This window comes from Protopterus annectens, chromosome 2.part1 (genome assembly GCF_019279795.1).
Source record: "Protopterus annectens isolate FY-2018-M chromosome 2.part1, PAN1.0, whole genome shotgun sequence".
Lineage (NCBI taxonomy): Eukaryota > Metazoa > Chordata > Ceratodontiformes > Protopteridae > Protopterus > Protopterus annectens.
The window spans coordinates 1,798,576,623-1,798,602,754 of record NC_056729.1 but is presented as its reverse complement, the minus strand read 5'-3'; the positions used below and the strand labels follow the sequence as shown (position 1 = coordinate 1,798,602,754).

The 26,132-nt window shown below is 43.7% G+C and overlaps 1 protein-coding gene across 7 annotated transcripts in view; it reads right to left on the bottom strand.

Annotated features, from left to right (window-relative positions):
• Positions 1 to 26,132, bottom strand: part of USP48 (ubiquitin specific peptidase 48) — a 3,461,715-nt gene that overhangs the window by 2,969,633 nt on the left and 465,950 nt on the right. For all 7 annotated transcript variants that reach the window (XM_044063244.1, XM_044063240.1, XM_044063245.1 and 4 more), the window contains one exon: positions 20,858 to 20,985. In XM_044063244.1, coding sequence (XP_043919179.1) covers positions 20,858 to 20,985 — 128 coding nt within the window. The remainder of the gene's footprint in view (positions 1 to 20,857; positions 20,986 to 26,132) is intronic.

The window sequence follows — 26,132 nt, the reverse complement described above, 5'->3', positions numbered from 1 at the left end:
AGATATTGTTGATATGTCAGCATGTGAAACTGACAATTTAAGGCCCTCATAGCTAGAGTAGCTGAGGTATACTTTCTTTCCCCATCTGTCCAGTGCTCTAGAATCCCTTTCAGAGGGCACAGGATTTTTAGCAGTAGAGGCTTTAACCCCTTTGGGGCCTTGGGAAATGGTTTTGGGTCAGCAACAGGGCTTTTATACAGGAATTTGTGTGAGTCGGGGACTCTGTAGTATCTGTCTGGTTCGGCTGGTGCAGGAGGTAGTGAATCTGGGTTAAGGCTAGATTCTGAATAAACATCACCCACAATGTCCAACACAGGTGGAATTGCAAGTGGTCTGTGCTGGGGTAGTAAAAGGAACTCTCGGAGCCTTTTCTTAGAATCAGAGTAATCCTGGCCTTCCCAGTGGAAATGTTCTCTCATAGTATGTAAGGTTTCGACAAAAGAGAAGTCTTCTGGGGGAGATGCAGAAGGGATAGACTCTTCAGCATCAGAATCTTCATAAGGAGGAAAGGAATATTCCTGTTCCTCAGAAGTCTGAGGAAATTGAAACCTGGTCAGAGGAAGCGTAGTCATCCTCCTGCCTTGGCCTTTTATCAGGAGGGGGATGGGAACCCCTGATTAGTATAATTAAGTCTTCAGCCATCTTAAGCATCTGTTTCCTAGGCATGGGGCCTTGTACTGGAGACTGCTGTGCATTCTTCTTTGTTTTTAAAGGAGTTTTCAGTTTTGCATAGGATTTAATAGTGAGTGCAGTCTGTCTGAAGACATCTTCAGCAACTGAAGGCATTTCAACTGCACCGGAATCTCCTTCAGGTATGGAGTCGGAAGGGCCTAAAGGTAAAGGTTGTGGTAGGGCTAATCTCTGCTTGTGAATCGGATGCCGCCTGGGGTTCTAAATCAGCGGTCGTCAGGGGCTGCGTAAGTGCCTCACTGAAAGCCGGAGAACCGGCGACTAGCCTAGCAGAGGCCTCGGAATACGGTTTGGATTTCGGCTGCCTGCCCTTATCTTTGCATTTTTTATGCATTCCAGTCGTCGGCTGCTCCGATGGTATGGTATAATTAAATTTCCTACCAAAATAATGTTGGGCGAAATCAAACAGACGTTTAATAGTTTGTTTATTAAATCTAGCGCAAAACCAACAACCTGTGACGTCGTGGTCTGGGCCTAGGCAAGTAATACAATAAGAAAGAAAGTCCTTATGAGGTATTTGCTTCCCACAAGAAATGCAATTGTTAACTTTTTCTGACATCGGACTGAGGCAAGAAAAGGTTCCTCAACAGGGTACTTAGCTTTATGAAGACTTCGGTCTGAAATTCTATTGGAAAATATCAGGAGTTGGCAGACTGGCACTTGCGAACTGCTTCTGCTTCGGGCACCGCGCGGCAAGAAAGACTGGGCAAAATGGCGTTGGATACATCTTATATACCCCTGGCGCACTGATGTCAGGGAAGAAGCGACAGCAACCGACGCCAGACCAAGACTTTGGAACTCGGGCCAACTGCGGGACCGCCTGATGGCAGGATAACCCAACAGTGATGACTGCAGCAGTGTAACACGATGAACATCAACACATGTTCAAGACAAACATTTGGCTGTTTCAAATACAACACTGAGTCATCCCATGTAATAAGGCTACCATTTAATACTACACAGCTATGTCAGACCACTGTCACCACTCTAAACTCATATTTTTCACTACTTCAGTGACAAAGGAAATCTGTGTAAAAACTTACCATAACCACAGATTTCCTTTTCCATGTTGCAGTATTCTACTAGAGGGTTTACCCGTCTTCCAATCAGCTTGTTTTGGCCAGGTTTCCAAAGCTTTTCCAGTCCCTCTTGGTGCATCGGACATCTGACGTGGAGGCAGGTACGTGGGCCATAAAGGTGACGTCTGTACACACCAGCCCTCATAACATAAAATAAAGCCCCAGACAGAGCCAGTCCTGAGGGACAAAGCCTGTCCCTAAGCTACGGAGAGCAACTGCAAGGTAAACTGAAGGGGGATGGTGGGAGGAAGGAATACTGCAACATGGAAGAGAAGGACATCTATGGTTATGGCAAGTTTTTACACAACTTTCCTATGTCTTTCATTGCCAATATTGCAATATTCTACTAGTGGGTGAATACCAAAACTCACTAAAGGTTGTGGGGGGGGGGGGGCTGGTAGAGGACTCCAGAAATCCATGCAGGATAGCCCTGGCAAAACCTGCCCTGGCTCTGGAAATGTGGTCCAGTTTGTAGTGTCTGGTGAAGGTGTGCATGGAGGATCAAGTGGCTTCTTTCAGTACAGAGTTAGTGTCCAGGCCTTTGAAAAAGGCAGCAGAAGAAGCCATAGCTCTTGTGGAGTGGGCCCAGACATTGCCTGAAAGTGTTTTCCCATGGTGAGTGTAACAAAAGGAGATAGCCTTGGCAATCCAGGATGAACTGGTCTGTTTGCCCACCGCTTTCTGCAGAGCCCTGGGGTGGAAGGAGACAAACAGTTGGTTTGATTTGTGAAAAAGCTTAGTTTTATGCAAATAGAATCTGAGCTGTCTGTGGACATCCAGAGAATGAAGGACTCTCTCACTATCTCCCTGTGGGTTAGGGAAGAAGGTAGCAGATGGATAGCCTGATTCAAGGAAAGGTCTTTGACCACCTTGAGGGTGAAGGAAGGCTTTATCCTTAGGGTGACCATGTCCATACAGAAAACCAGGACAGGCGGGGTAGCCATAAGGGCTTGAAGCTCTGAGACCCTCCTGGCTGATAAAGCTACTAGCAGGACCGTTTTCCACGTGCAAACCTTTAAGTCGGCCTTGTCAGCCGGTTCAAAAGGTGGTGAGTTTTTCTAGCATATAATTAAGATATCAGGGAGGAGGAGATGGTTTCCTGGGAGGTCTTAGGTGCAGAACCCCCTTCAGGAAGAGTTTGGCTGGTAGTCTGGATGCCAGCGGAGGGTCCATAGGCAGGCAGGCAGAAAAGGCAGACAGGTGTGCTTTTAAAGAGGAGTATGACAAACCTGTCTTCAGGAGTTCACACAGGTAGGACAGAATCAGAGGCAAGTCACTGTCCAGCGGCTCCATCTGTCTTTTATGACACCAGAAGGAAAACCTTTTTCCATTTGGAGAAAGAAGATTTTCTTGTGTTGGGGTTTCCTGGCTTCCTGCAGGACTGAAAGCACATCCTCACTGTACAGGTGTCTGAAGGGAATCAGAATCCTATCCACCACAGGGAGAGGTGCAGACACTGCCACTGTGGGTGTATCTGTATCCTCTTGTGCTGTGTGAGTAGGTCCACTGAGGGGGGAGGTAACTTGTGGTGACTGCCCTTGGACAGATGAAGAAGTAGAGGGAACCAGTGCTGCCTTGGCCAATAGAGAGTCACCAGCAAGATTTTCAGTGAGTCTTGCTGTATTTTCAGCAGGATCCTCTGGATCAGAGGGAAGGGAGGCTTGCATACAGGAACCTCCCCTTCCAAGACATTGAGAGAGTATCTGTTTGCAATGCCTTTGGGTCGTGAGTTCTGAAGCAGTAGCCCTGGAGTTGCCTGTTATGGAGGAGGCAAACAGGTCCATCTGAGGACTACCCCACTTGTGGACCAGATCTAGGAACATCTCTCTTGACAGCATCCATTCGTGGCTGTCTGATATGGTTTTGCTTATAAAATCTGCCGAAGAGTTGTGCTGGGACGGGATGTAGGCTGCCTGGAGGGAGATTCCCTGAGAGATGGCCAGATCCCATACCTGCAGTACTAGTCTGCATAGGAGGTAGGACTTTGCCCCTCCTTGCTTGTTCAGGTACCACATCACTGTGGTGTTGTCTGTAAAGAGTTTTAGGAGGCCCTGCCGGAGGTAAGGTTGGAAGGCCTGCAGGGTGAGGAGTATTACTGTCATTTCCCAGATATTGATTTGCATTTGTTTGTGTCTGTCTACAAATCTTGCACTGTCCTTGGACCCAGAGTTGCCCAGCCCAGGTCTGAGGCATGTGTGTGCATGATCTGGGAAGGGGTGGGCATTCGCAGGGGCAAGCCTAGATTCTGGGCAACTTGGGCAAGCCACCATTTTAATTCTTGGTGAAGACAGGGAAGGAGTGGTACCCCGAACTCTAGAGGATGTCAGTGTTGAGTCGACACTGAGGGAAGGTACCACTGAAATTTTCATGTGTAACCTCGCTAAGGGCAACATGTGGAGAGTAGCTGCCATGTACCCCAGAAGTCTTAGGAATTCCCTCGCAGTCAGAGCTGATGAATGGAGGGCAAATTGAAAGTGATGGGAGAGGGACACCACCTTTTCTTCTGGGAGGGAGGCCATCCTGACGTTTGTCCTGATTCTGCATCCCAGGAAGACAATGTCCTGTGTAGGATGGAGTTGGGACTTTTGGAAATTTCTCAGGAACCCTAGAGAGTGCAGTAAGAGCAGGAGGTCCTTGGTGTGAACAAGGAGGGTCTGTCTGTCTGCTGCTTGAATGAGTACATCAAGGTATGGGAATATTTGTATTCCCCTTGTCCTGCAGTAGACAATGACTGGTGCTAATGTGAATACCCTTGGAGCGGTGGAGAGCCCGAAAGGCAATGCACAGAACTCAAAGTGAGAAAAGCCTGCTATGAATCTGAGATATTTCCTGGTGGTAGGCTTTATGGGGATGTGAAGATAGGCCTCCTTTATGTCCAGGGTTACCATGAAGGCCTGAGGGAGAATGAGGGGAAATAGAGTGGGTAAGGAGAGCATCCTGAAGGAGGCAACTTTTAAGAAGAGGTTGAGGTGGGAGAGATCTAGGATGGGCCTCCATGGTCCTTCCTTTTTGGGCACCAGAAAGATTCTTGAGTAGAACCCTTTCTCTCAAACAGAGGGGGTGGGGGGACTGATTCTATGGTGCCTTGCAGAAGCAGTTTGTTTAAAACCTGGTGTAGGAGGAACTGTTGATATGCGGGAGGGAGTGGAATAGGCAGTCTTGTGGAAGGAGTGATCCAAGTCAAAGTATTTGTCCTTCAGGATGGACAAGACCCGTTTGTCTGTTGTTACCAGAGACCAACCAGGGAGACAGTGAGAGGGACGGGTGGACAAGGGGGTGGTGGTAGGAAGTGGGGGGGGTGGCAGGCAGTCAGACACTGCCTGCCCTGTCTGGGAAGGAAGGCCTCTGGCCAGAGGCTTGAGAAGTCCTTGGCTGGGCAGTTTGTTTCCTGGGAGGCCTTCTAGACCTAGGGGGAGCTGAAGGCCTTGATGGCTTTCTTATAAATTGTGTTTTAGATGGGAAGTTCCTCTGGAACTTTGGGATTGGAGAGACAAGGAGGTGCTTGAGGTCTTGAAGCTCGTTCCCTTTCTGCAGGAGAGACTTGAAAATATCAGCCACCGTAGCACCAAAGAGAGCTGAATGGTCCAAGGCGGCATCCAGTAACCTGGCTCTGAAGTCACCAGGGAGTGGCTGCAGACGTAGCCAGGAATGTCTTCTTAGCATGGATGCTGATGCACCTGACCTGGCTGAGGCCTCAGCTGCATCATATGCACACCTAAGGAAGTGCTTGTTCACTTGTGAGACAAGCACGAGTAAGGAAGACAAGGATGCTTTAGCAGCACAGTCAGTAATGTCATTAAGCTCTTTGGAGGCTTTGTCCAGAACAGCCATAAAATACTTGGCCATGTGAGACTGGTAATTTGTTGCCCTAAAGGCTAGGATAGCAGAATTATAAATCTTTTTTCCCCACCTTTCCATGACTTTGCTGTCCTTATCTGCAGAAGTTTGGATGCCCTGTCCAGAGAAATGGAAACAGTGGCAGGGTCTGCTGGGGGACAGATGAAAAGGAATTTGTCTGAGCCAGGGATCCTGTATAATCTGTCTGTCCTTCGTGGAGTAGGTGGTTGGGAATCTGGATTAAGGGATGCTGCAGCAAATGCATCCAGGAAGGCAGGTTGGACAGGTGGGATAGGTGACGGATTAGGTGATTCCATCTGAATCAGATCATAAAATCGTTTTTGTGCTTCAGAGATGTCTGAATATTCCCACTTAAAGTGTTCTCTCATCAAGTTAACAGTGTCCCTGAAGGTTAGGTCTTCCACTGGGGAATCAGCTCAGCAGAGGTCTCTTCAGGGGATCCATACTCCAGGGGGGATAAAATCTGGGAAGAGTAGGAGAGGGAGTCCTCAAAGGAATCAGAGGGTTCCTCCTCTGCAGGATGGCTCACAGTCCTTTCAGGTAATGAAGGCCTAGGGCTGAGAAGAGGTGGAGGCGCAGGGGTGAACTCAGAGGAAGGCCCAAGGGTCAAGAAAGCATTGTAGAGAGACTAGCTGAAGGAGTGCCAGTCAGGTAAGGCCTCTGATGTCTGAGAAATATGTCTGGTCTTTTGCTTTTTCTTAAAAGGCCTAGCCGACGTCTGGCTGACGGTAGGCCTGGAAGAAATCATTGGTGCGGTGGAGGCTGGGTCAGAAGAGCCCATCAAAAGTACTGCCCCCCCCCCTGCATCCATAGCAGGTGCCGGTACATCCTCCCGGGACGTGTCGTCCGCTCTAGATTGTGCGGCCTCCTGAAAGGTACCTGCTGTTTATGTAGTGACGGAAGCCGGGTCCTCAGCCAAGCTGACAGTGGCTACAGGCTGAGGAGCAGCAGAGGGAGGTGCAGTGGAAGAAGTAGGCCCCATGGACTTGGCCCTCTTCTTTGGTGGTTCGGATGGGGCGTCGGAGGTGGCTTCCATACTGAGAGCTATCTGTCTTAGGCACTGGTTCTCAAGGTATAAGTCGAGAGCCTGTAAGCGGCAGCGTAGGGTCTTGGGGACGAACGATTTACAGATGATGTAGTTTTTATAATCACGATCCCTACCCAGACAAAACAGACACTGGTCGTGGGTGTCTTTATGTGGAATTTGACGACCACAGTTGCACTTACTCTCACCAGACATGAACAGACTATAAAATACAAAAGGACTGAAGAAAAAGACCCCAACGGCATACTTTAATGCAGAACAGATCCAACATCCGCGAGTAGCAAAAACACCTGGCGTACGGCTGGTGGCTGAAAAGTTCTGAGGGCTGGTGCGTACAGATGTCACCTTTATGGTCCACATACCTGCCTCCAAGTCTGATGCACCACGAGGGACTGGAAAAGCTTTGGAAACCTGACCAAACAAGCTGATCGGAAGAAAGGTAAACCCAAGAGTAGAATACTGCAACACTGGAATAGAAGGACATGTCACCTCAACACAGATGTTATTAATTCTGAAGTCGTCACGATTGTTTACTGTGCCAAACCTTTTAATGCCTTCATTTCAATCCACATGCATTTCCTGCTTTTTGTAAAAGCAATTTTTTCCTGTACATCGAAGGATACAGTTTGCATTTATTGCATTACCCAAAAGACTTACAAAACCAAGCCTTAGTAGTGTGTGTGGGGTTACACGACATTTGGTTGACGTTAATATTTGTCAAAACATTTTAGGTGGTATACTTGCTTGAGTGTAAAGTTTGCCATGTGGAGGAGCAGTCAAGTTGTTTATCATTAAATGTAAGGTAAGGGGGAGTGGGAAGTAATGTTGAAACTTTTGTAACAAACATTTCAGCATTGGGGTTAAGTGTATGTGGGCACAAGTATTTGCGGGTTAGAGGAAGGGGAAGTGGACAGATGTTTTGGTTTGACTGGTTAGTTCTTTGCTGGAGGTGTGCATCTTGCAAAATGGTACTGTTAGGGGAAGGGTACTTGGCACCCTAATGTGCAGGGTTGAGGTTAGGGTTAACATACATGAGCAAGGATGGGCAGGGGGAAGCCTCCCTGTCTACCCTTACTTGTGTATGCTAACCCTAACCATACTCCTAACTCTACATATTAGGGCACTAGACACCCTTTCCTTAACAGTACCACAGTTCAGACAAATTATGTTGGCGAGCTACAATTCGAAAATTTTCCTCTTCCTATTGAATTTATGAGGAAAGGTAACTATAGGGTTGACACACTCGGCCACCACAACACAGCACAAATCACAAGACACATGGCTCACCTACACAGTGTGCCCCTCAATCTAAGCCCCTAAGGCAAAACAGCTTGCCCAATACACTAATCATAGATGACTCGAGTGAGGCACACTGATGTCCCACTCACTAGGTTGAACAAGGAGAAGGTAACAGTCAGTTGCCTATCAGGTGACAGAATCCGACACACAACACACGCACTCAAGTCACTCCACAACAAGTACAAATATGACTCTGTCACTGTCCATGTGGGTGTGAATGACCTGAGATGCACCTCCCAGGAGAGCCATGGAGGAGCTCTCGGGATTATGTAGCCCAGGAAGGTATGACCCTAGCCCTGAGCAGCATCCTACCGTCACCCAGAATGATACCACAGTACAAGCAGAAAATGATTGACTTCAAGAATTGGGCAAGTTTCTGGTGTCATTCTAAGGGGGATCCACTATCTGTCAGCTTGGGATGACATGACAGACACCTCGATGCTTTGCCAAAGATAGCCTGCATCTGTCACTCCTGGGTTTCCAGATGCTGGCTAAGGCTCTTGCCACCCTAGTGCCTTTTTTAGGTGATGTTCCAAAGGCCAACTTACCATCGTAACACCTATACATAAATACAATCTGAGGGTCATGCTGCTCAATGCTAGCAATCTAAATCTCAAAATGCACTTGCTCGAAGCACTCCTCAAAATGGAGAACATCAACAATTGTGAGAACATCAACATTTGTGCTGTAACAGAGACCTGGTTTAAAGCAGTAGAAAGCAACCCTATGCCACTGGGCTATAACTCATTCCAGACCTTTCAGCTCCAAAACATGGACCAAAGCTCCAAAGGCAGTGGCATTTCCATATTCATAAAGGATATGCACACCTCCAGACTAGTAGTCCAGCATAACGCATCTGAGATTCTTCGGGTACAACTAACATTGGGTAAAACAGCGATTCAGGTTGTAGCCTGCTATAGGTCCCCAATCATGCCCAAAGACTAACTCCGCATTCCTAAGCACCCTGGAAACTATTAGGGTCCAACCCCGCACTCATACTAGGTGACTTCAACTACCCCCCCATCAACTGGGAAAACTACTCATGCACCAATACACTAATCCAACGCTTCCGGGAATTTCATCAGCTCCAGTGCCCTGGACCAGCTCATTCTTACTCCACTAGGAGGAAGCAACATCCTTAACATGGTTATTACAAACATGGGCAACCGTTGCTCTACACCAATAGACAATTCCTCCCTGGTTAGATCAGACCCCAAACTAATCATCATGGAAATCCACATCTCATCCACACTCCCGGCAAAGGTAATCACCATGAAAAACTTCTCCAAAGCTGACTTTGGGCTCCTAAAAACAGAGGTGGCTAACTTCACAGCATCCATGTCAATGGAAAATAGATGCATGGGTGTAGAGTCATACACCAATGCACTGTACAAACACGTACATAAATGCATGGAACTAGCCATAGCAAACAGAACCAAGATGCTCTCCTCCAAAAAAAAGGAAGCCAATCTGGTGGCCCCCTGCCATTAATAAACTCAACAACAGAAGGAAGAAACTGTTGCAGAAAAAGGTGAAGTCCCAAGACTGGAAAAACTCCCTTATTAGCCTCAATAAAAAGTTGAGATCCCTCATCAAAACCTCTAAAGCCAGTTATGAATGCAGAATTGCAGCAGATACTAAAAAAAAAAAACAAAAAAAACAAAGCCTTCTATAGTTATATCAAGAATCTCCACAGCAATACCCAGGTTTGCTTTGAGTTGCTGCATAATGGTACCTCCTATACAGAGCCAACAGATATTGCCAACATACTGGCACTCAGTGCCAACTTTACCCCCCCCCCCCCCACCAAGGACCAATCACAATTCCAGAGGAATGCCAGGCACCCAGCATTACTGCAGCACAGGTTAAAGCTACATTGTCCAAGGCCAAGAATACAGCTTCCATGGGACCAGACAATATCCCTGGATGTGTTCTACATATAAAAGTGAACTGGCAACACATCTGTGTGCCCTGTTCAATCACAGCCTAACCTCAGGCTTTGTCCCTACCAAATGTCACACTGCTACAGTCATGCCTCTCCATAAAGGTGGAGTGACTACAGACCCTGGGAATTTTCACCCCATAGGCCTGATGAGTCTGATATCCAAGGCTATGGAGCGCATCATCATGGACCTAATTAACAAAGATATAGGGAATCTCCAAACTCTAGATCCCACGCAATTTGGTTTTGTGAAAGGCAGATCATGCCTACTCAACTTGGTTGACTTCTTTGAGTTAGTCACCAGAGGTGTGGATGAGGGCAAGGCAGTTCATACAGCCTACCTCGATCTGGCCAAGGGCTTTGTTACCATTCCTCACTCAGGAATTGTTGATAAATTCAACAAACTAGACATCAACCCCTATATCACTAGGTGGGTTGCAAATTGGCTCACAGACCGAACCCACAGTGTGAAAGTAGTGGACAGTCAGACTGCCGACCAGTCAGGAGTGGAGTCCCACAGGGATAAGTCCTGGGTCCTCTACTGTTTGACATCTACTTCTCAGAAGTCCAGGCCAACACGGAGGGACTCTGGCTGACCAAGTTCTCAGATGACTGCAAGCTGGGAGCCATTATTAACACCCCAACTGATGTAGACATCCTACAGAAAGGCCTCACTGAGACCAATGACTGGTGTTGAAGCCATGGCCTAAAGCTTAATGCCAAAAAATGTGCTGTCAACCCCTTTGGAAAAAAACTCAGTTCCCACTAATTAATACAATGATCGGAGCCCACTGAACACTGAAGGCATTATAAGAGATCTGGGGACACAGGTTGACAGGAACCTCTCCTTCGACCACCACAGTTTTCAGGAAGTTTTTCTATGTGGTGCATCTCATTACCAAGGGTTTTGCATCCAGGAAGAAAGAGGTCATCATCTCTCTCTACTCTTCCCTCATTAGGCCAATCAAGTATAATGCCCCATTTGGCATGCACCTCACTAGATACATGCAGCAGCTGGAAAGGCCACAAAAGTACCTCATGAAGAGGATCCTAGGCCTTAAACACATGCCCTACATGGACAGACAAACTCCAGCTACTCTCTGTCTTATATAGTCTACCTAAGAGGCGATCTCTGCGTGACTTACAAAGCCATGTCTGACCCAGCTCTGTTAGAAATGCTACATCTAAAGAAATCCCAATCCCTCTGCACCACATGCTCCAGAGACCTCAACCTCATTACCACAATCAACAGAATATAACCCAGAGACTGCCCATGCTCTGGAACAGACTTCCCATACATGTCAAGCAATGCACCTCACTGGCCTTCAAGAGAAATCTTGATGAGTTGATGAGAAATAGAAAGTTCACCCTGGGGATCACTCCAGTGGCTCTACTTGATAGAGGCACTGGGAAAGTACAGTTGTGTACACTTACCATAAATGTAGATGTTCGAGTGTATTCACTGTTGCAGTCATTACATTTGGGTACTCTGCTGGCAGGTTGCCCTCAGTCGGCCTGAATTCCAAAGTCTTGGGTCCTGCATCGGTTGCTGTCATCTTCCATGACGTCAGGTCGTCAGGGGTATAAAACAAGCAGCCAACGCCATTTTCTTCAGTTTTTCTTGCCCCAGATGTCAGGTGCCCCCAAAAAGGTAGCAAAAAAAAAAAAAAATTATATATATATATATATATATATATATATAAAAGCTATAAATACATGCATCAATAAAAACTTTACCTTCATCTACAAGCAAATACACCACATAAGTTGTAGAAGATAGAGAAGGAAAGATAAACTCAAGGATGAAAGGGGGATGGCGGACGGGTAACCTGGACTGCAACACTGAATACACTTGAACATCTACATTTATGGTAAGTGTACACAATAGTACTATGTTCTTCGTGTTTCACTGTTGCAGTCGTTACATTTGGGTAGAATCCCAAAGCTATGAATGGGAGGATGGAGCTAAACAGCATTAGATGCGGCTATAAGGTCCTGCAGAGCTGCAGTGGCAAAGCCTGCCCTGGATTTAGGGTAGAGAGGCAAATGATAATGCTTTGTAAAGGTGTGAACAGAACTCCAAGTAGCAGCCTCTAGAATGTCTTTGGTTGGTACTCCTCTGAGAAAGGCTACTGAAGTAGCTGCAGCTCTGGTGGAATTAGACCTAATGCCCTTGGGCACAGGTTTGCCATGGTGTAAGTAGCAAAAACAAATGCAGTGGCTTATCCACTTTGAAACAGTCTGCTTTGAAATAGCCTTTCCTTCTGATCCTGCAGCATATGTCACTAGTAATTGCTCAGTTTTTCTTAGAGCTTTAGTCCTGCTCAAACAGAATCTTAGCCGTCTGTGTACGTCCAAGGAATGCAGAATTATCTCCCCCTTGTTCTGTGGATTTGGATAAAAGGTTGGCAGATGAATAGTTTGGTTAAGAGCCACACTGGAAACCACCTTAGGCATAAATGAAGGATTGGTCCTCAGAGACACCCTGCCTGGGTAAAATATGATAAAAGGCTCCACAGCCATGAGAGCCTGTAGCTCTGAGACTCTACTTGCTGAAGTAATTGCTGGTAGCAGAGCTGTTTTCCATGATAAGAACTTTATATCAGCAGCAGCAGCTGGTTCAAATGGAGGCAGGGTGAGCTTTTCCAACACATAATTGAGGTCCCATGCAGGTATTGGTGATCTTCTAGGAGGCCTTAAATTGTTGGCTCCTCTAAGATACTGCTTTAGTAAAGGATGAGAAAAGATTGGTGGCTCTGCACTGTAATGAGCTGAAATGGCAGAGGCATGGATTTTAATTGATGAGAAAGATAGGCCTTTGTCAAGCATCTCAGTCAAGTATTGTAATATATGAGGAATATTTGGTTCTGCTGTATCAGTTCCTTGTGCTCGTTTCCAAGCATTAGAATCTCTTCCATTTATCAGCATAAGATTTTCTAGTACTAGGCCTTCTGGCTTCCAAAATGACATCTATCACAACTTTACTGAGAGGTGTTGTTTGTATAACTACATGATCAGCCATGCTGCAGGTTCAGTGTCTGGAGTTGATTGTGCAGGATCTGATTGTTTTGCTGGGACAGTAGTTGAGGTCTTTGAGGTAAGGTCCAAGCTGGATATTGAGACAAGTTCCTTAGGATTGGGTACCAGTATTGGCAGGGCCAGTCCGGGGCAATTAGTACCATCTTTGGTTTCTCTTGTCTGACTTTTAGTAGGACCCTGGGAAGAAGAGGCAGAGGAAAGGCGTAAACTGATAGATTTTTCCAACTGAAGGATAGGACGTCCATTTTCCATGCTTGTCTGTGATAACTCCTTGTGCAGAATCTTTTCAATTGATAATTTTGAGGAGAGGCAAATAGATCTATGTCTGGGCTCCCCCATTTCTTTGTTATTATGCTGAAGACTTGTTGATCTAGTTTCCACTCGTGAGGGTCCATAAGATTTCTGCTTAAATCGTCTGCCAGAGTATTTTGTTTTCCTGGAAGGAATTTAGCTTGAAGATGTATTTGGCAAGTCAAAGCTGTGTACCACAGTGGCATGACTAATCTGCAAAGGGGGTATTATGAGTGCGTGCCCCCTGCTTGTTTATATACCACATAACCATGGTATTGTCCATCTTTATCAGTAGTTGCCCTGGATGAAGTAAGTCCTTGAAGGCTGTCAGGGAATTTTGAATAGCTAGCATCTCTTTTTGGTTGATATGTAGATGCATTTGTTTTAGGGTCCACATGCCCTGAATGCATCTTCCCGCCATGTGGGCCCCCCTCCCCATGCATAATCTGATGTGTCTGTTGTTAAGGTTTGGCTGGCAGGGGGTAGAGTGAAGGCCCGTCCCATGTTTTGGTGACATACCTTTGCCCACCATAGAAACTCCTGTTGTAGGCAGGGAATGAGAGGAATCATTGTTTCCAGACTGTGGCAATGTTGACTCCATAAACTTTTTAGGTACCACTGAAGTTTCCTCATATGCAGTCTTGCATATGGAATCAGTAGGATGCAGGATGCCATGAAGCCCAAAGCCTACAGAGTTTGTCTTGCAGATAACTGGGTTTTTGTTGCCATCAGTTTGAAGTAAGAAGTCAATTGCCTTTATTTGTCTGGCGTGAGGTAAGCCATCTGGGCAGTTGTATTCAAGCTTGTATCCAGGAATGTTATCTTTTGAGAGGGTGCCAGTTGTGATTTCTTTTCATTTATTGTGTACCCTAGGCATGTTAGAAGCCTTTTCACAAACGCCAGGTGTTGAAGAAGAATGTCCTTTTTCTCTGCTTGAATGAGACAGTCGTCCAAGTAAGGATATATTTGTATACTTCTTTGTCTGCAAAAAGCAATTACTGGTGCCAGGCACTTTGTAAAGACCCTGGGCGCAGTAGATAATCCAAAGGGCAGTGCAGAGAATTGGTAATGCATTAAAGCCAGCCTTGAATCTGAGGTATCTTCTGCACAATTCCTTTATTGGGACATATAGGTATGCCTCCTTTAGGTCTAATGTCACCAGCCAAGCATTCTTGCCCAGCATGGGCAGAAGCTGCTACAAAGTCAGCATTTTGAATTTTGGAATGTCCAGGTATGAGTTCAAAATTGATAAATCCAGTATTGGCCGCCAGGCCTTGTCCTTTCTGGGTACCAAGAACAGTCTTGAGTAAAAACCTTGTACTTTTTCCTGTTCTGGTACTGGCTGAATGGCCCCCATATCCATGAGGGACGTAACCTGTTTCTGTGTCTCTGCCCACTGATTTTTTGGCAGATCTGGCCAACCGTTTGACTTTGGCAGAGTATGGAAATGGAATCTGTATCCCTGTGATAGTATGTTTAGTACCCACTTGTCCTGGGTTATTAACTATCAATTTTGAGCAAAAAGTGCTAATTTTCCCCTTAAGGGTGCTGCCAAAATGTAAGTGCTTGGTGAAGGCAGGGGAAGTCATTGGGACTGTTTTCTGTAGGTTTGTGCTTTATCTCCTCCAGATTTGGCAGTAGAAGCACCCCATTGCTTTGACCTGCTAGACTCTTGTGCCTGGCATCTGGAACCCTTTGGGCATCTGGATTTGCTCCTTTGAACTCTGTCTGACATAGGAAAGGACCAATTTTTTGTAGGTCAGTGTCTACTGAATCTTGGTGGCTGCAGTTGTAAGAAGTCTTTTACAGTTTGCATAGACTTAGCCTTGTCTTCCATTTTCTTTAAAACCACTTCTGCCTTAATACCAAACAGATCATCATGCTGTAAAGGTGCATCCAATAATTTAGCTTTAACATGATCAGGCAAATTTTGCTCTTTTAGCCAGGCATGCCTCCTAATCACAGATCCAGTACCTGCTCCTGCAGGTGGCCTCTAAGGAATCAAAACCACATTGCAAAGTATGCTTTTCAAGTTGTTCAGCTGCATGCAATGATTCCTGCAATTCTTTATTTTCTGCACATTCAGAAATCAAAATCATTTTCTGTTTCAGCAATCCCATAACACATTGTTGATACTTGAGCATATGAAACTGGCAGTTTAAGGCCCTAATAGCCAAGGTTGCAGATGTATAAACCTTCCCCATCTATCCAGTGCCCTTGAATCTCTATCAGAGGGGGTAGGATTTTTTTGCTGTTGAGGCCTTAACTCCCTTTGGACCCTGTGAAATAGTTTCAGGATCAGCAGCAGGGTTTCTAAATAAAAATTTGTGAGTGTCAGGGACCCTGTAATATCGGTCAGGCTTGCTGGGAGCCGGAGGTAAGGAGTCAGGGGTCAAGCTTAACTCCGAAAACACATCATCCACAATGTCTAAAACAGGGGGTATGGCTAACGGCCTGTGCTGAGGGAGAAGGAAATCCCTCAGCCTCTTTTTTGATTCTAAGAAATCTTAACTCTCCCAGTGAAAATGCTCCCTCAAAGTATGCAAGGTTTCTCCAAATTAATAATCCTCAGGAGGTGATGCAGATGGGATAGACTCCTCTGCATCAGAATCCTCATAGGGAGGTATAGATAATTCCTGATCAGAAGAGGAATCAGAAGAAATAGAAACCTGATTTGAAGATTCATAATCAGTGTCTTGCCTAGGCCTCTTATTAGGAGGGGGATGGGAACCCCTGATCAAGGTAATAAGGTCTTCAGCCATTTTGATCATCTGTTTTTTTGGCATAGCGGCTTGTGCACGTGGCTCATGCGTTGGTTTTTTAGCTTTAGAAGTTGCTTTTGTCTTTGGTTTTGCAGCTGTCGTCGGTTTGAAATAAAAATGTTGAGGCCTGAATACACCCTCAGAAGCTGGCGCCTGATCAGCGGCTCCGGACCCATCCGAGGGAGATACATCCGTGGGGCCAATACTTTGAGTATCTCGCGGCATGCCGGACTCCACATGGGTCTCGGTAGGGGCCTGCAACTCGAAAGTAGCTGGTTATCAGGGGCTGCAAAAGCACCTCACTGAGTGCCGGTGAACTGGCGACCGGCTTAGGAGAAGCTTAGTCAGTTTTGGACCTCGACTGTCTGTCTCTGTCCTTTTCTTTGTGTTTTTTATGTACTCCGGTAGTCGGATTGCTATCCGACGGCATTTCTGGCTAGTTAAATCTTTTCCAAAAAACTTTGAGGCAAAAATATACCAACGCTTAATAGTGCGTTGGTTAAATCTAGTACAAAAAACGACAGCCAGGCACGTTGTGATCAGGGCCTAGGCAAGGAATACAGTATAAATGGAAATCCTTATGAGGTATTTGCTTCCCACAAGTAATACAATTAACTTTTTCTGACATCGGTATGGAGCAAGAAAAAAAAGTTTCCCCAATGGAGTATTTAGCTTTAGTGAAGACTTCGGTTCTGAAACGAACGCTAATATTTCAGGAGTTGGCCGACCTGCATTTGCAAAATGCTTCTGCTTCGGGCACCACGCAGCAAGAAAGACTAAAGAAAATGGCGTTGGCTGCTTGTTTTATACCCCTGATGACCTGACATCATGGAAGAGGAGACAGCAACCGACGCAGGACCCAAGACTTTGGAATTCAGGCCGACTGAGGGCAACCTGCCAGCAGATTACCCAAATTTAATGACTGCAACAGTGAAACACAAAGAACATCTAACATCGGGTGGCACAATGTCAGAGCACTTTTATGGGTTACGGGACAACAGCTCACCGTGAGTTAATTTCCTTATTTGACAAGACTGGTCTTGAAATGTTGGACATTATCGTTAGAAATAACGATTGTAAAATAAAAGAACTGCAGTTAAAAATTGATGAATTAAATAAGAGTATTATGGAAGATGTTCTATTTGAACCTTATCAAGCTAACTATAATAAGGTTCTAAGTGATGTAGAGAATTTTGTCAAAAAAGGTATTGAAACCAAACAGCGTAAAATTAGCCCGTGATACACAAACATACTCTAATAATGTAGCTTATCCACAGGGTCACAATGAAGGTGACAAGATTAATTTTAGAGGGGCCAATGAACGAACTACAGAGGTTAATGTTGGAGGTGAAACGGGGATAAACAGGCAGGAAAATAGAACCAATAGTGAAGGCAGTTTTTTAGAAAACGGACCCAGGAGATCAGAATGGTTGAAGAACCTGAGGGGGTCCACAGTCCAACCAATGGATAGGGGGTTGGAATCAACAGGGGAATATCAAAGGGGACAGTGGGGGACAGGGCAAGGGAAGAGATGGAAATAGATGTGGAAACCATTGATTTGAGAGAAAGCACAACGTTTCTTAATGGTATTTCCGAAACAGAACATCAGTTGAGATGTGAAACAATGGTGAAAGAAGGGTTCAGTATTTTTAATTACACTGAATTAGATATTACGGAAGGCTATTTTAGCCTTCTGAAGAAGGGAATGTCATTCGTTCCAACAAACAAATTCAATGTGGCTAAAACACTTTTGAATTTGAAATTATATTCGAGGCAATTGAACCTTCGAATGTTTTTCAAGGGCAAGGAAGAAAACATAGAAATTAATGGAAGGAACGAATGTAAACGTTCCAGTGTTTTCATTCTGCCATCTAATGCCAAAGTCCAGTTGTTTGAGACGTATTGTGAGAGAGAAATTAGAAATTTGAACAAAAAGAAATGTGTCACTGATTTTAATTTGACTGAAAAGGAAAAATAAATTTTGAGTAGATTAGCTAGGGATAATCAGCTTCGCATTATGACACCGGATAAAGGGGGAGGGGTGGTAATAATGCGAAGTATAGATGACAACATGCAGATGAAAAAAGTTTTGAATGAAAAGTCTACTTGTATACAGGTTTCCAGAAATTAGGTCAACATGGCCTATAGATGGTTGGATATTATTCTGGAGGATGAGGTTCTGAAAGGAAGAATAAGTTTGAAGGATAAAGAATTCCTAACTGTTTCTAAACCTGTAATCCCAAAGATTTTTGGGATACCAAAAACAAACAAATCTGTTGTTAACCCTCCATTTCGACCAATAGTTTCCGCAAGGGGCTCAAAAACAGAGCCCCTTGCGGCTTGGGTTGAAAACAAGGTGGGGGGTTTAGTAAGGGGGTTCCACATATTATCCGCGATTCTTGGCACTGCCTTGAACGGTTATCTAAATTTCGTCATTCAATAAATGATTCTATCAACTTTTTAAGCATAGACATGATAAATCTGTTTTCAGTCATTCCCCATTCAATTGGTATAGAGATGTTCAGGAGCAGTATTCATCATTTGTCAGATATGGACATGGGAGAAGTTGAAATAGTAGTCCAATTTATGGACATTGTCCTTAAGAACAATTTCATGGTGTTTGAAGACAAAATATTTCACCAGATTTCGGGGGTATATGGGGGCCAAATTTGCCCCCATTTTTGCGAATTTGGTTTTGTTTGAGTGGGAAAGTAGATGTGTTTTAACTTCAAAATTTGCCCAACACATTTTGTGTTATAATAGATTCTTGGACGATATCCTGATACTATGGAAAGGGAATGCTGAGGAAGTTATCGAATTTATAGAGTTCTTGAATGGGACGACTAGATTCTTGAGGTTTACGTACAAGTGGGATTTGAAATTTATTAATTATTTAGATATCAGGTTTAGTGTGGAAAGTGGTATTTTGCAAAGTTTCATCTACAGGAAAGAATCGTATTCAAATAGTCTGTTGTATTTCACCAATGACCATCCACTATTTCAAAAGCGTAGTGTGGTGAAAGGACAGATGGTGAGAATCTCAAGGTTGACCAGTGAGGAAAATAAATTTAAAGAGGAAATGTATATTTTAATTGGAATGTTTTTGGAGAGAGGGTACCCCCTTAAGTTGTTAACAAATGTGAAGAAGGAGGTAGTAAAGAAAAGATGGAGCAATTTTCAACCTATATTGGCCTTGGAAAGTTATTTACAATTAGAAAAACAACAAAAAAAGAGTGAGTCTCGAACAACAGGTATGGTTGTACAATCCAGTAACAGAACATCTGAAGTTACTGAAATAATCAATAAAGGATGGGACATCATTTTTGACAGGAACATGTTTTCTATTATAGGCGTCAAGCCAAAAATAATACACAGTAGGGGTAGCAATATTAAAAATATATTGGAGGCACAATATGTGGATTTTAGTAAAGTCTCTTACATGTCCAAGTGCGAGAATTGTAGGTATTGTAGGTACATTAACAATGGACCTTATGTGGACATCAGTGGGTTTGGTGTCTCGGTGAATTGTCCAGGAAATTGTAACTGTAACTCTAAGAGAGTGGTCTATGTGGCCACTTGTCTTTCCTGTCCTGGTTTTTACATAGGGAAGACCACTCGTAGATTAAGGAACAGGATTAAGGGACAGGATTAGTGAACATCTAAGAGCTATTAAAAACAAGGATCTACACAATGCCTTATATTTGCACTCTAGGCAGTGTGTTAATTTTAGTAAATTTTTATTTTTTGTTATTGATAAAATCATTGACAAGTGGGATGGAGATTGGGAGTCCATTTTAGAGGCACATGAGTCTTTGTGGCAAATACGGACTAATGCAACAAGTCTGCCAAGGCTCAACGAGTTTATTTCTATAAAGCCTTTTTTTTAAAATAAAGCAGAACAAAATTGGTTAGTTTATATAATAAGAATTTTTGTGTTATTTTAGGACAGGAGAAAACGTGTTAATTCTACAGGTGTATTTTTCACTTATATTTTTTTACATGTTATTTACCAACAGGCAATGAAAGTACAATTTGATATATATATATATATATATATATATATATATATATATATATATATACACATATATACATTTTCGTATATATCATTAGACATGATTTAGTGAAAATAATATATAATATATGTACCAGCGAAAATTGAAGTTTAAAGCATATTTCAAAGTGTTTTATTTGTGTTTATATATGTGGGCTTTTCATATTTGATAACTGATAAGTATTTTTAAATATTAGGTAGGTGCAAGTCAATATTTTACTGTGTCTTGAATGATTGTCAATTTTTATTGAATGATTGGTTAATTAATGTAACTGAAGTTATACAAAAAGGAAAGAATGCATTGTAAATGAACAACTCTGAAGATGCCTATAGTTTTTTTAACCTTGGCGAAAGCGCTTAGTTGTTCGTGGATATTTATGTGCAACTTTTGTGGATTATTGAGCAATAAACCGTTATTGGCTTCATTGTTTCGGTGGAAACTCTTTGTTTTTTCTGTTATCGGTCATTGACCAGTTGCACTGTACTTTTATGGGTTAGGTTTGTAAATGCTCCAGGGCCATTAGCCTAGTACACACCTATGAATATGTATTGCAAAAGGAATGAACTACTAAATGCACTTGACTGTAATGAAACACTGGTAAACAGCATATATATCTGTTTTCCAAAATGGAAAGGAGACAAAGCAACTCATAACTCAAACCAGACCAGGACACTACCTTATATTCACACAATATAAGGAAAAAAAACCCACAAATTTAGATATTTCTGCTTTACGGAAAATTTCATAACAAGAATAATAAAGACAAGAAAAATGCATTCACATGCTAACAGAATTACCTGCTGCTGTCCTGTGTCCAAACCCAAAGCTCTTACAAATGCTGACGGATCAATGTAGCGCCGATTACTGTTCTGCAACAATGCAAACAAGTACTGGAGATGTTCACATATTGTCTGTGGTTCATAATCTATATTAGAAATATGCAAAATAAGAAATAAATGCAAAAAGCTAGTTACAGGCCTAATTCAGATCTATACTGCCACTTGTTAACTGCGTAGGTCAGGGGGACCAAAGTACCTTTTCATTCATTACCCAGGCCAAAAAGCAGACAAACATAAAATGCCATGTCTAATTCTTTAGTTACATTTTAAATAAGCTTTGGCAAGAACATGAAAGACAGAAACAAAACATATAAAAAAGACAAATCCATCATTCTCTTTGCTATATTTTATTTAAGTTTTGTTAAAACCATCATTATGTATTTTACAGATTTTATACACAATTCACAGTTTATATTTAAGACGTTTCAGTTCAGTGTAAATTAACATAGGCTCTTCAGACAGACTACTGCAATGAATAAATTATGTTGTAGTGTAAGCAATATGGTTGTAAGTAGTTTGGAATTTGTCAGCCATTATCAGAGAGAAAGAAGTATCTGCATTCTTTTTCAGTGCAGGTTTTACTTTTATTTATTTATTTTTTTTGAGGTAAGTAACACTGCTATTTCTCTTGATTTCAACTGGCAACATATTCCAGCTTGTAGGAGCGATTTTACAATATTTTACTTACAACTGTAAGGCAAGGTGGGGTTGTAAAGCAGAGGAACGTGTTGTCCATGCAGTTAAGAGGACCAAATCTGCAGTTCATATCATACAGGAATGCAATATCCATTAATGATCAACTTGTAAATGAATTAACCTCAAGATGCACGCACTCGAAGCTCTCCTCAGTATGGAGAACATCGATATCTGTGCAGTGACAGAAACCTGGTTCAAGGCTCCAGAGAGCACCCCAGCACTACCAGGCTATACCTCATATCATGCTTTTCGGCCCCAAAACCCGGACCGAAACACAAAAGGAGGGGGAGTTTCCATATTTATCAAGGATATCCACACCTCCAGGTTAGTGGCATTGCACAAAGTATCGGAGACCATCCATGTGCAACTAACAGTGGGCAAGACTGCTTTTCAGTTTATAGCATCCTACAGACCACCCTCTCAAAGTCAGGAATCCCACTTGGCTTTCCTGAAAACATTGGAGAACATGAAGATCTCTCCGAACACCATTATATTGGGCAACTTCAACTACCTAAACATTGACTGGGAGCACTACTCAAGCCCCAGCACCTTAGCCCAAAGGTTCCTGGAAATTATAAACTCAAATGCTATGGAACAACTAGTCACCACTCCCACAAGAGGGGACAACATACTAGACCTGATCATTACCAACATGGGGACTCTATGCTCCACACCAGAAGTATATCCCTCATTGGTAAGATCAGACCATAAATTAATTTCACTGGATGTCCACATCCCGAACCCACCCCCAGCCCAGAAAATCACAGTGAAAAACTTCTCAAAAGCGAACTTCTCACTTCTCAAAACCAAAGTGGAATCCTTCAAGGCCCCAGGGCCAGTGGAAACTAAGGCCCAAACTGCAGAATCCTATATAAACGCATTCTACGGACATCTCCAGGAATGCATGGATCATGCTATCCCAAACAAAACCAAGACCCAATCATCCAAAGGCAGGCGTCCAGTCTGGTGGACCCCTGCCATAAATAAACTGTACAACAGAAGGAGGAAGCTAACATGATAGAGCAAAATCCCTAATAGGGAAGGCATCTCTGATCAGTACTAGCAAAAAATTACGATCCCTCATAAAATCCTCCAAGGCCAGCTTCGAGAGAAAAATTGCACAGGACACCAAAGATAATCATAAGGCTTTTTTCAGTTATGTTAGGAACCTGGGATGCAACTCCCAGACTTGTTCTGAGTTGATTCTAAACGGCAAAAAATACACTGAACCCACAGACATCGCCAATATCCTGGCAGACAGGTTCAGTGCAAACTTCTCCCCCCCCCCCCCCCCAAAAGAGCAAGTATCTATCCCGGCAGAGGGCTACCTCCCAAACATCTCTGATGCTCAAGTGAAGGCTGCCCTCTCCAAAGCAAAAAACACTGCTTCCATGGGACCAGATGGCGTCCCAGGTTGCGTCCTACATGAACTCCAAGAGGAACTAATCCCTCAAATAAAACAGCTATACAATCTCAGCCTCACTACAGGATATGTGCCCACAGAATGGCGTACAGCAGCAGTGGTCCCACTCCACAAAGGTGGAGCCTCTACAGACCCTGGAAACTATCGCCCCATAAGCCTGACTAGCTTAGTCTGCAAGGCTATGGAGAGGATCATCATGGAGCTCATAAACAAAGACATCGGGGACCTACAGACACTAGATCCTACGCAGGTCGGCTTTGTCAAGGGCAGATCCTGCCTTTTGAACCTGGTTGTCTTCTTTGAAATAGTCACCAAAGCCATAGATGAAGGGAAGGAAGTCCACACAGCCTATCTGGACCTTGCAAAGGCATTTGACACAATACCCCACTCGGGCATCATAGATAAGCTATCCAGCTTAAATATAAACCCCTATGTCACAAGATGGGTCGCAAACTGGCTCAAAGACAGAACCCACAGAGTGAGAGTTGCTGGAGCCATGTCAGACTCGAAACCGGTCACAAGTGGCGTCCCACAGGGTTCTGTCCTGGGACCACTCTTGTTCGGTATATACTTTTCCGAGGTACAGGCAAACGTGGGAGGACTATGGCTCACCAAGTTTGCAGACGATTGCAAACTGGGTGCCATAATCGACTCTCCAGCTGACACAAACATCCTTCAAAAAGGTCTCAGAGAAACAGATAACTGGTGCCAGCGCCATGGTTTAAAGCTAAATGACAAAAAATGTATAGTCATACCCTTTGGCAAAAACAATGTGCCCACAAATTACCACATAGGCGGAAACCCATTAAGTACAGAGAAAGTTATTAGGGACCTGGAGACCCAAGTTGATAGCAATCTCTCCTTTGAAAATCACATTGCCAAAGTGGTTAGAAAGACCTTTTACATAGCCCACCTCATCACGAAGGGTTTCACATCTAGATCAAGAGAGGTAATCGTGCCCCTTTATTCATCCCTCATCAGGCCCATCATAGAATACAATGCCCCTTTTGGGATGTACCTTACCAGACACCTGCAGCAACTAGAAAGACCCCAAAAGTATCTCACCAAGAGGATCAAGGGTCTCAAACAGATGACATATGCTGCTCGGTTAAAAAAACTCCAGCTGTACTCAGTTGCATACCGCCTACTTCGAGGCGATCTATGCCTGACATACAAAGCTATGTCAAATCCAGAATTAATGGACATGCTCCACCTCAGTAAATCTAAATCCCTTAGAGCCACACGCTCGAGGGACTTGAACCTCAGCACAGAAATAAATAGAACTTGCTGGAGGGACAGGTTCATAACCCAGAGGCTCCCTTCGCTCTGGAATAGAATTCCAGTTCATGTGAGGCAGAGCACCTCATTGAATCTCTTCAAAAAGAATCTCGATAGGTGGATGGGGGATTGTAGGTTTGTCCCAGGGATTACTCCCATGTCACTATTAGACAGAGGCACAGTAAACTAAACCTTAAAAAGGGCACAGTATACTCAAATCAAGGGGTGGCGTAATCCATACAGAATCGGGCTAGGCTTATAATTGCCCCAGGGCAGATAGCCTAGTACGAACCTATGAACCTAATTAATTTTGAAGGAAAATAGCACTCATAATGAAAGGTAGACCATCTGTCTCTACTGTATGCAATGCTGCTCATAACAAACCTTAACATTTTATTTTCGACAGTTTGCAATAGCTGTGTTTTCTGGACAGTTTAATGAAACTTACATGAACTCTTACTTCACAACAGTGCCCTGCTAAATTCATTCCTCCCAGTCAGACACACTCTACATACCACCCCACATATCCTTATTACTGTCAAAATAAAGAGATGAAGCCCTTCAAATAAGCAGAACACGTGATAGGGATGTGGATGTCCTTCCAAAAGCAAATTCCAAGGTGACTAAAAATTCAACAAAGTACAGAAGTTTCCCATGATCGCCCAAAACCATTAAGCGATTTTAACTGAACCATTTGTTTAGCACCACTCCTAGCATTAGAAGGCACCAATAAAGAAAAGCAAGGTGATTTTTGATGCTCTTGACAGCCTCCTACCTGTTGGTCAGTGCAGTGCTCCACTGTGCCAAGATGGTAGGAGTACACAGTTTTACACATGTGAGATGACTGGAATATCTGTCTCTTTGATCAGGCTCATATCCTCAAGTTGTCCCTGTACACTGGAGTACAGTACTGGAACAATACCAAGGTCATGGTCCTGCAGTGGAATTTCTACTTCCTCATCATGCGTTGGGTTTGGAGATATCAGTCATTCCCTTTCATCACTCTCTGGGTTGGGAGGGTGGCCTAATGGTTACGGTGTTTGTCTTACAAACACAAGGTGCAGGGTTCAAGTCTCCCAAGTGATAATTGGCTAGGCTTAAAATGGCTTGTAAGGGCAGTTAGTCTAGTACTAACCTATGAACCTATGGCTGATAAAATCCAGATCATCTGGGATAAAATCAGGGATCCATCAACCCCACTTCATGAATCCAGCAGTAAAAATCATTGTACACACTTCTGCCAGTCCATAATAAGACTGACAAGAAGCTCTGAATCAAAATTACAAGGGTGACCAAAAAAGAGTAAACAGAATTTTTCCTTGACCACTAGTTAAAACTAGTTTCAAAAAAAGTATAGCCATTTGTAAAGTCCTTCCTCTGGAGGACCAAAGCATTAAGGTTCTCCCGTCCTTTAAAACATTACTCATCCAACTCAAAAACAGCTGCAGGCAGGTATTTTGGGTATCCTAGATAAGATGACCTCTATATGGCTTTGTCTAAGCCACTTCTCACATTTTCCACTGTGCTTACCACTGTATTTTCATCTCTGCACTACCATCACTAAACCCAACCTATATTCCACTTGCTTTTGTCCAAAGGACCAAATTATTATGGCTCCTCTCTCCTTTAAAATGAAATTTCTTATCTAGCCCAATAAAGTAGTTGCAGGCAAATGATTTTAGTATCCTGACAGATAATCTCTATATCGCCTTGTCACTCTATGCCATTTTCACCATTCCATTGTGCATACCCATTGTATTTTCAGCACCCTACATTACCATCATTAAACTTAACTTGTATTTCAATTATTTTAAACATTCAAAGGCTCTCATCTAT